The 10571-nt window shown below is 47.7% G+C and overlaps 1 protein-coding gene across 1 annotated transcript; it reads right to left on the bottom strand.

The window, feature by feature from the left end:
* Window positions 1-2654: 2654 nt before the first annotated feature.
* Window positions 2655-9906, bottom strand: arl6ip1 (ARL6 interacting reticulophagy regulator 1). Its single transcript, XM_070982010.1, has 6 exons — window positions 9700-9906; window positions 8582-8715; window positions 7836-7955; window positions 5914-6031; window positions 5485-5569; window positions 2655-3632 (listed from the first exon to the last, which is right to left on the bottom strand). The coding sequence occupies exons 1-6, from the start codon at window positions 9733-9735 to the stop codon at window positions 3514-3516; spliced, it is 612 nt and encodes a 203-aa protein (XP_070838111.1). The 5' UTR covers window positions 9736-9906; the 3' UTR covers window positions 2655-3513.
* Window positions 9907-10571: the final 665 nt, after the last annotated feature.

The raw sequence follows: 10571 nt of genomic DNA, 5'->3' as shown, positions 1-10571 counted from the left end.
TGCAGCTTCACCATTCTGCCTCTTTGTGTTTGTCAGAGTTATTGTGGAAGGTCAGCTGATGGACGTCCTCTCCTCTTCCATCTGAGAGACCCCAGCTTCCCCTCCCAGCACCAGACCCGGCTGGACCTCAGGAACACCACCACACGGCTGCAGAGTCCACTGCAGTCACACACCCGACAGGTGCATGGACCCAAACACACGAGCCCGGTGAGGTTACAGAGTCTGAATACAACATCAGGCGCGCACCAGTCACTGCATGCAGGGTCTCTATCATGACATCTTCAGTTTGATTCCATTAGAGATTTTGAAATCACGTTTCTGACTCTGTGGCTTTTGTCTCTCGTCTGTCTTTTGGTGTTTGTCTGTAACACGTCGTTAAGAGATTCTGATTTCAGTAGAAATGTGAGATGTTGGCTCTGGAGCTCGATGCTGCAGCCTCTTTCTGCAGACAGGCTCTGTGCTTCAAGGTTTTTCTATGTTGGCTCCTCATTTTTTGTTGATCTGGTGCACGTGCACAAAGACGCACACTGTCTGAGTGCACCTGAACTCAGGTGACGTGATGCACATTTCCGCCCATGGTTTGGCACTATGCCACTGATCTGATGCACTCAGTGTGCTTTGCTAGTAAGACTGAATGGAAGCAGAGCTTTTATTCAGGTAAAATGAGACCAGCCTTGTCATAAAGTCCTTTTTAAAAACTCAGACTTGTCGTGCCTTGGTCCCTCACACGTTTCTGTTCCTCCATCTTCCTCCAGAGGACCGGCCCAAAGGTGGAGAACTGGGCTCGGTACCGCAGCGGTCAGGCTGTCAGAGAGATCATCGACACACAGGATCCACCTGAGCACTGCACCACCTACAAGACAGAACACACACTCCCAGTAACTGACAGCTCGCCACAGCTGGCTGGTGGGAAACCAACACAGTGGCACCAGCACAACATACTGACAGGTAGTGTGAACACTGCACTGATGCACACATCAAAATACAAAGTCAGTTATATCAAGTTCAACACAAGTTCAGCCACACTAGTTTTATCAGAGGTTTACTCATCATCTATGAAATGCAGAGGCTATGGTTGACTTGTGCTGGGTCAGCTGTTCTGTTTCCATGACACCTGGCGTGATGAGTGAGGTCACAGCTGCACCTGACGCTGCTGTGGACGTCACCTCCAATGGGATCAGTTTCACCTGAGCTTCTCAAACATGACCCTGACATGTGACATGTAACCCTCAGACGATGCTCTTGTCACTTTGGATTGTTCTGTTCAGTAGTATTTGAAGGCAGTATTTGTATGGTGTTGGTGGAGTTGACAGTTGACCTGAGTATAATAGAATCATCAGTGTGTGTGCTGCCCTCCAGTGGCCACAGTGAGGAACTGCAGTACTCCATTTGTGTCAGGAAAACAACTGAATGCTGCAATAAATGAGCAGAATTTTACAGGATATTTCATTTAGATTTGATTCATAAACAGTTTATCAGTTGATTTTCCAAAAACGTGCTGTCACAATCAAACAACACATGCTGTGACAGAGGATTACATGTCACTGAGCTCCCAGGGTCACACGGTGCCGCTCGTTGGTCTATAAATCATAATAAACGGTGATCCTCGGTTCAGAGCCATGGTGAAATGTTTCAGTGCATATCAATCATGCGTACCTCTGCAGGTGAGCAGACGCAGATGGCCGGTCCAGGGAAGCCCAGCAGACGGTCCAGAGACAAGCTGCTGTGGGAGGACAGGCGCTGGGAGACGGACTGCTGTGCACTCAGACTCTACTGACGCACATTACAAGAACTACACACTGAGGGACAGGAAGTGACTGCACAACACTGAGATATTGATCACATAGATGAGCCTGGCCCTCCACGACTGCTGCCTGCTTTGAAGATGAACACTGTATTGAAGGTAGAAATGGAGGATTCAGTCCAAAGTGGCTCATGAGCAAAATTCCTTGATTGTTTGACTCCATAGAGGAGCTGATTTCCCCTCAGTAATACAAATCAATGAACGTCCACCACAATCTGATCTGAGTTCAGAGTTAGTTTTACCTGCAGTGTGTGTGTGTCAGACAGCAGTAAAGATTCACAAAAGCATGCCGTGTCTCCCTCTAAGAAGCTGTTGTGCAAAGTGGGAACAGCCCTGGAGTCTCAGTCATGACAGACATGCAGCCACGACACAAATTACAAAGACGTTTTAAAGTCAGTCTGAGGAAGAAAAAGAGAAAGGCGGCACTGCTTCAGCTGATGCACGACAGGATCAGTCTGAGGACACACAGCGCCATGAAGCTGGAAAAACTGCATTTCTTTAGGAACCTGCCTCCTTCCTCAGCTGTTTCAGGGACGTCTCATGACTACAAAGCATTCTTTAATCTTAAACGATCCTCATTTTTCCCCCAGAATCCCACTTTTCTTGTCAGTTTGGTTCTTCACTGTCGGCACATTTTGTACAAGCAAGTGAAATTTCTGATGCAAACAAACGGCATCGACGTTTTACAGCGTGTCCAGAAGAACCTTTGAAACTGACATTTCTGTGTTTCCTCCAGGTTGTCTGACCTCCGACCTTTCCTCAAGACAAAAATTTACAATTTTTAGACCTTTAACAGCAATAAAAGCTGCGTCATTCAAACCAAAAAACAAACTAACAGAGGCCGTGAAAATTCATTTAAATCAAACTTTATTCATGTTCGTAAAGATCTCCAGTAAAGACAAAATGAAATGAGCTGAGAGACAGTGATCAGACCAGAAAGGATGAGACCGAGGAAAGAACACATAAATAACACGAACAGAGAAAAAGATGAGGGACAGGGACAGAGTGAGGGACAGGTCTATTTACACAGAGACGCCCCACACCAGTAACACACTGTGGGGCTTTACAGAGAGCTAATGGACCAGAGGCCAGCTAGCAGCAGGACAGCAGTAGGCTTGTATCTAGACAGTTTCACTCTGACGAGCTCGCTTTAAATCCAGTTTTGTTTTCAGCACTATTTTAAATACAACCAAAGCAGAAGTTTAAGGTCGGTACGACACGGCCTGCTCCTACATGGACAAAAGAAAGCATCACTGTGAGGACTCTGTGGGGGCTGAAAGGATGCTACGAACACTGCTCAGTAGTCACTTTGTCCAGGTAGAGGGAATGGCTTCAAAGCAGGACTGACACCTTAAGATGAAGCACGCTGGGACAGGAGGAGGATTCACCTGTGAGTGTGTGTGTGTGTGTGTGTGTGTGTGTGTGTGAGTGTGAGGGCGTTGTGAGTGAACGTGTGACAACATCAGGTGAGCTTGTGTCTGGTGCATGCAGGACAGGTAAATCCAAAAGAAAAAATGAAGGTGGGGGGCGGTGAGGTGGAAATGTCAAAGGGTGGGAGGGACAAATGAAACTTATCCAATGAGTGGACAGAAAATAAAACGTGTCTTCCTGTGCGGAGACAAACTTCCCGCTCTCCTCTCAAACGACTTCCTTGCACCTTCCGTTCTGCGTGGCGGCTCATCTGTCAGAGGCTCCCTCCACACGTCCGTCTACTCGTTCTTCTTCTCCTTCTGTTTGAGCAGTTTGTTGATCTCCCTCTTGGCCATGGACGCGTACTTGGTGATGACGCCGTGCTGGTTGAGGCCGGGCAGCAGCAGCAGGAAGCTCACTGCGGAACAGAGAGGACAACTTAGAGCGTTTCAGCACGCAGTCCAACCACGCCAGCGCCAGTCTGAACGTCCTGCTCGCTTCTCATTGATCACTCGATGTTTCACAGAGTCAAGTCAAACACTCGGTGGAGCAGACAGAAGGTCAGACTCTCACTCATCATAAAACACTGATTTAGTGTCTAAAGCTCTTTACGTCTTTGAGTTTTGTGTGAAACGCTGCTCTACAGTAATGATGCTGACAGCGTGCTTTCACTCCGCTCAGCTGTCTGTAAACTCCAACATGTTCAGCAGATGCTCCTGATGTGAATCCTACACTTGAATCTTTGGAAGCTCCACAGATGTTCTGAGCCGTAAAGAGAAACCTGTGAGGGGTGTCTTTGAGTCAGGACGCTCAGGACATGACACCCCTGACGTTCAGTGGTTATCATGAAAACACTGAAGCTGAGCCACGGGGGAAAACAAACAAACAAAAACTGATTAATTAATTAAGATAACTCCCCAACACCTCATCACGACGATGTTTCACATGCCAACACGACTGATGAAGAGGAGGACACGTTCCGTCTAACCATCAGAGAGTTTCTCAGTGTGTGAAGCGAGCTGTGATTGGCTGAGCGGACCTCCTGTGTGATCAGCTGACGGAGTTGAGCGCAGGCCTGACAGACAGCGTGTTTTAATGCACAGAATCATGAAAGCAGCAGAACCAAGCGAGCCTCGAGAGCAGCTCGATCTGAGATGAAATAAAGAACTCTTTGTTTTTCAGGGTCATGCAGACCTGAAGTCATCTCCACTCTGTTTTCCCAGCAGATGAAGACAACACGTCTCAGCTTATGTAACTGATGACGGCTCCAAACAGCCGGCCGAGCGTCTGATTCATCGACCGTCGCTCTGCCTGAGGCGGCGGCGTGCAGCTGTGAGGCTGACCGGTTGGTTCACTCTAACGTTAACAGCAGAGCCCGCTTCACTGCCGCGGCATTTTCAATCACATTTCAGCCTCAGCTGTGTTACGATGTGACGGGATTAACGGCTTCCTGAGCGTACATCATCAACCATGAAGGAAATGACCGAGATCAGCCAATCCTGTCAGTGTCTGTCGTCTCGGGGCTGCAGATATCGATCGACATCACTGCTGCACTGAGTCACAGTACCAGGAAGCTTTGTGATGACGAGGCGCTGCATTTGTCAACGCTGACAGCGTTCAGGCTGAACAGCTGAAGGACTCAGAAAACCAAAAACATCCTCCACACAAACACGAGCAGAGAAACTCATGACAGGCAGCGACACGAACAACTGCTGACAAAGACAACAACCACCACTTCCTGTTTCTGCCTGTCTGATCTGTAGTGAACCACCGCAGCAGCCAGAGAGGACGATGACCGCAGCTTCATCTTCCTCATCTGTCTCTCTCACATCGGCTGATTTGATTTCTCATTTCAAATTCCAACACTGAGGGTATAAAACCACTCTCTTCCTGACTGAAACAGAGTCCTTCTCAAACGTTAGATATATCTGGATGTCAGTTCAGGCCTCAAACGCCTCCTCTCAGACCACAAGCTCATCAGCTGTCACACTTCGCTGCATCTGCTGTAAAAGGGAAGCTCATGTCACAACATCCTACATATTGTTTGTCTGTAGTTCATCTGAACTGAACGCTTGGAATCAAAACATCACCAAACCCCGACTTCCTGATTAATTCTGAGTGTTTTTGTGTTAAAGGCCGACCCTAACCCTAATCAACATCTGGACAGACGGGGTGACGTCTTCTCTGAGGCTGAAAATCACACTGTGGTACAATTAAAGCAAAGACCTTCATCCATTGTAAACATGACAGTTACTGTGTTTCATACTCACCCATCAGGTAGGTCAGGAACAGGTTGTGCACCTGCTGTCCGATCCAGGCCACCGCCAGCAAGCTGCTGATCACTGAGGCAAAGTACTGTGGGGGGGGGGGGGGTCATGTTACATTCAGCCTCTCACACACAAAGAGCATCCTGACAGCATGCAGAACATCGTTCAGAGCTGATGTTCATGAACACAACACACTGAGTTAAAGTGTGTGAGCACGTCTGACAGCGTCTGCAGTGAAGAAGCTGCTTTTCACAGCCTGAAACCCAGCGGAGGTCTGCTAAGTGGAGCAGCGAGGCTAAATGAGCCCAGGATATTTTTATCTGCAGCACAGAGAAAGCGGCCATTGTGACAGACAGAAGGCTGCATTCACTGCAGACGCTCTGTGCTTAACGTGCAGAATGTGACGGATCAAAGCTTCATCCTTTCATTCACCATTTTGGGCTTCTCCTCTTTGAGGGCGCAGAGACGCTTCCACCAGCCCACGACCCGACGCTGGCTCTTCACCAGGTTACCGCAGATCTCGTGGAAGCGCTGCTGCTGCTCGGTGGTCCTGTGAGGAGGAGAGGGTGAAGGTGTGATCAAAGCAGAGGAAGAAAGAGCGTCTGACAGACAAATGTTCAGCAGCAGCCCTTCACCTCGTCGTGAAGAGGAAACTGATCAGCTCACTGCGGTTTGATCTTCATGTTCACTGATCTTAACTCCAGGAAAACAGCAGAACATGTGACAGATCTGCGACTACGTGAAGTTCCCTCTTTGACGACGTTCCAACATGAACACCACCATCAGATCGGTCATTATGCATTAGAGATCGAATGACTCACTGATTAACAGATTAGTGGATTGACAGAAAGTGATTATTGTTAGTCGTCTCTGTTTTAAGTGATGCTTTGTATGACAGAAAGCTGATTAGTTTTGGCTGATTGATCAGACAAAACAGGCTGTTAAGAGACAAACAGCTGATCGAGTCGTTGCAGTGTGGTATTTCCCTTTAAGCACTGGTCGGTATAAACCTCCTGTGTTTGTCTGTTTCAGTGTTAGAAAACTAAAGGGCCATAATCCAGGCGAGGTCTGAAGGGGCTGACTGGAGTGGGAGGGGGGCAGCTGGGAAAGTGGCCTTCATTTTCTGCTTAGCCATCATTCTGTATTTCTGTCCTTGTTGTCGCGGAGCCAAACTGGGACCATGACCACACTTTAAGAGCTCCATTAAGCAGCCCTCAGGGACACACTCCTGCAGGCTGACGCTGGGGCCTGGTGGAGCTGCTGGGGCCTGGTGGAGCTGCTGGGGCCTGGTGGAGCTGCTGGGGCCTGGTGGAGCTGCTGGGGCCTGGTGGAGCTACACAGCGTGACGTCACAGACTCATGAGCAGACTGTGCTGATCAACAGAAACACTGGCTCTTCCAGGTGGATCAGTTAGCTCCAGCTGATGTAACTACACCCTGACAGAAGTCTGGTGCTTCAACCTACTCAGACACCGGTGCCTGTGAAGTGAAACGCTGAACACTCGTACTGCTGCTGCTTGCTGGACAGAGTCAGCTCGTCTGCTTCGGCCTGTGGAATGTGCTGCAGAGCAAATGGGTGCAGGTCACGCTCTGCTGATGCAGGGTTATATATTGAGGCGCTGAAGGCGTCTGACGGGGGGACGGACGTCCACCGCACTGTGCCAACTGCAGCCGGTTACTCTATCCTGTCCCGGGTGTCTGATTCTCACCATCAAGAACACACAGCTGAGTCAAGGGGCTGTTAGCTAAGCACAGAGCAATGTCAAAGCTCCACGAAGCTGTTGGACACCTTATAGGACACGTGTCAGGTGACCACATTCAGACAGTCGAGTCAGGAAAGGCAGAAAGAAGTCTGCCATGAAGACTGAACTCCCATCCTCTCCCCAAAGGGACGCTCAAATTTAGCTCAACTGAAAGCAAAGAACCTCCAACTGATTACATACAATCATCATCATCATTATTATTTTTAGATATCGTCCCTGTGACCAACAAAAACACAAAACAAACAAAGGCCAGATTTCCAGCTGCAGCTTCATATAAAACAACATGAATGACTTTAGATGATCTCTCTGTGGTTAAATGGATAAATATGAAGCAGAGTTTCCTCTGAAGGGACTCAGCAGGAACATTTTCTGATCACAGCACATAAAGAAAACCAGATTCACAGAGTCTTCAATGTTTGACACGTTTGATGCTGCTGCAATACAGAAAATATGGAAGGATTGACTGACAGGAAAAGAGGAAGATGAGCCAAAACAGAAGAGAGTATATTCATAGGCAGGACATAAACCTGATTTTATGGTCTAATGAAAACCCATTTAACCCCCCGTGTGTCTTTCATGCCCAGGCTCTCACCACTTGTTGGAGCCGAAGACTCTGGGTGCGAGGGTGGGCACCAGGTAGTCAGCCAGGCAGAGCAGCATGACGGAGCAGGACAGCCCCGTCAGCACGGACGGGTCCAAATAGTAAATGAGCCTGCAGGACGAAGACAAAGCAGTCAGTCGTGTTTATGAGCCAGTTTCATATCGAGAGCTCACGATGGAATGAGGAGCATGCAGTTTCATCCAAACACAAATTACAGCTCTTATCTTTCTGTGGTTTCAACACAGCTCCATGTTTCCACTCAGAGATCCCTGTACATGCTGAACTAATGTTAACAAAAGCACCTGTGAAAGTACAGAGAGGGCCCTGAAGCTGTGACCCCGAGGTTAACAGGGTCACCGTCACATCTGTTTAAGTGTTCACATTTCAGAGAGCATATAAAAAGGATTGAGTTAAGAAAAAGGCATTCAGTGGAAACAGTGCTCATGCTCTACTTTCACCTGCAGCGTTATTCGAGAGCTCCTCTGACAAACAAAGGAGCTTCACAACCAGAGCTCACTTCACAAAACCTAATCTGGTATAATCTTCATTGTTTCCCTCGTCTGACTGTTTTCCAACAGTGTGACAAAGCTTAACATTTCAACCCGAACCGGCGCACAGCTGCTTGTTTCCTGCAGACACTTCATGTCGCAGATCTGCTTCACAGCTGAGAGGAAGGAAATGTGTGCTATGCCAGCTATGTGCCCGGCGTGGGGCAGCACACCGGAAAACGGACTCACAGGAAGAGGACGGTGGTGGCGCCCATCAGGGCTCCGGGGAACCACGGCTTCTCCCAGCGCACCACGCGATCCCCGGCCAGGATCACTTCGCCCCAGCCCTGCAGCTGCTCCTCCAGCTGGGCCGTTTCCTGAGCCTGAACACAACATCAGACACCTTATTAAACCAACAGACACATTACCGATCAGTCTGTTCCTCAAACATGACAAAACATCTGTAAAACCAGGAGGATGTCCAGGGCAGGAGGTCTGCTGGGACGCGAACTTGGGCGTGACTGTTGAAGTTTTCTTTTTGGATAACCCGCAGTGTTCTCCACACATGGATTCACTTTAAAACCCTCAAAATAAAACGGAATACAGCTTTCTTTGTTGGGAACATATTGTGATTCGTGGCCTGATATTTCAGACTGGTCGGAGCAGTCTGGAGGAGCGCGTGCAGTCAGCTCACTCAGCCTCTGCAGTTAATTAAATTCTCCACCTTGACACTAGTTCATTGTTCTAGATTTCGACCTGTGAGGGCTGTTTTTTTTTAGGTCGGAGGTGCCTTTGAAAGCCAGGTGGCTGGTTGAGTCCGGAACAGTGCAACGATTGTGAAATTAACGAATTTGTTAAGCTTCGTCTGAAGTCTAGGGTGTGTGCGCCTTCAGCGATAAGCACAGAATCGATGGCTGTTTTCCGTCGTTGATATGACTGTGCAGGAAAAACCACCGGGCAGGAAAAGCGAACCGACCTGCGTTAACCGCACGCGCCGTCGTGTCAAAATGTCATCACCCGATTTGAGGCTTTTCAGCGCAGGCAGGAGTGGTGGCAGAGTTAGCTCGGGTGTCCGCTAGCAGCCTTACAAACGGAAACGTCTCCGCTGAAGCTAAGCGAGCGGCGCAGCACTGCTAAGCTAGCCGGCCAGCTAGCAGACGTTAGCTGCCGTCAGCGTCACAGCTCGCGGGTTAACGTTCGGCGGCTCCCTGCTTGGCCGAACAAAGTTCACGATAACTGAATAAATGTACAAACATGGTCCGTCCTCGGCTGCCACCAGCTTAGCAGCAGCAGTTTATGCAAATGTTTAACGCATCCAGACGGAACCGTTCACATGCGACAGTAGAGAAAATCTGGTTAATACTCACTAGTATGTTTGCGCTTTTGTTGTCACCTTCAGCCATTGTTACTGATCCAGCGTCGGTTTGCTTTCTAAAGTGAATTTCTTGGTGTATTTGTAGGAAACAGACCCCGCAGAGAGGCTGCACTCACGCCTCCTCCCCTGGCTTCAGCGTCACTAACGGTCGAAGCTTGACAGGATGTCTTTTATCTCCAAATTTGCGTCAAAATAAGCCAAAGGCATTCTGGGAAACGTAGTTTTGTATTAGAAATCGAGTCCGAGTCACATGGGAGGGGCCATTACAGTATTTTGGTCTCTTTTTCAATTAAATGCAATAATAGAAATCTTTAAAACGTGCTAAATACTGCATTAAAAACATAAAATCAATTTTATTCTGTGACAAATGTACTTGAAAGATTTAAAGAAGGCTTCAGTGAAGTGACGGCTGTGGATTGATCCAGGAAAGCGTCTCTTTCAGTGTATTTATTTCAGACTGATGATGAGAAAACGTTTTGACACACACAACTTTTTCCATATTTTGTTTGATTTTACAACATAATGCATACAAATGTTTGTAACTGACTTGTTTATTTTACATGAGAAATATCACATTGACAGAAGAAAATGGTTATATAAAGTGTAAATGTTACAGCAGTTCTGAAAGTTAAGAAAACATTCTGACCATAAAATTGTAAAGACCCCCAGCAATATACAGTATGTGATTAACTCTGTCGTTTTGTCCTCTAATGTAGTTTTTGACTGCAGGAACTGACACTTTGACTGTCTGTAAATTCACTGGATATTGTACATTTTTGAGAAATCGGTCAAATAAAAACTTCATCATGCTTATACCTGAAGTTTGGCCTGTTTTCAGTTTGGTTTCAGATGAATCACTTTATA

This window comes from Chaetodon trifascialis, chromosome 15 (assembly GCF_039877785.1).
Source record: "Chaetodon trifascialis isolate fChaTrf1 chromosome 15, fChaTrf1.hap1, whole genome shotgun sequence".
Classification (NCBI taxonomy): domain Eukaryota; kingdom Metazoa; phylum Chordata; class Actinopteri; order Chaetodontiformes; family Chaetodontidae; genus Chaetodon; species Chaetodon trifascialis.
Note: the sequence above shows the minus strand (reverse complement) of the source record. Positions and strands in the feature narration are given on the sequence as shown.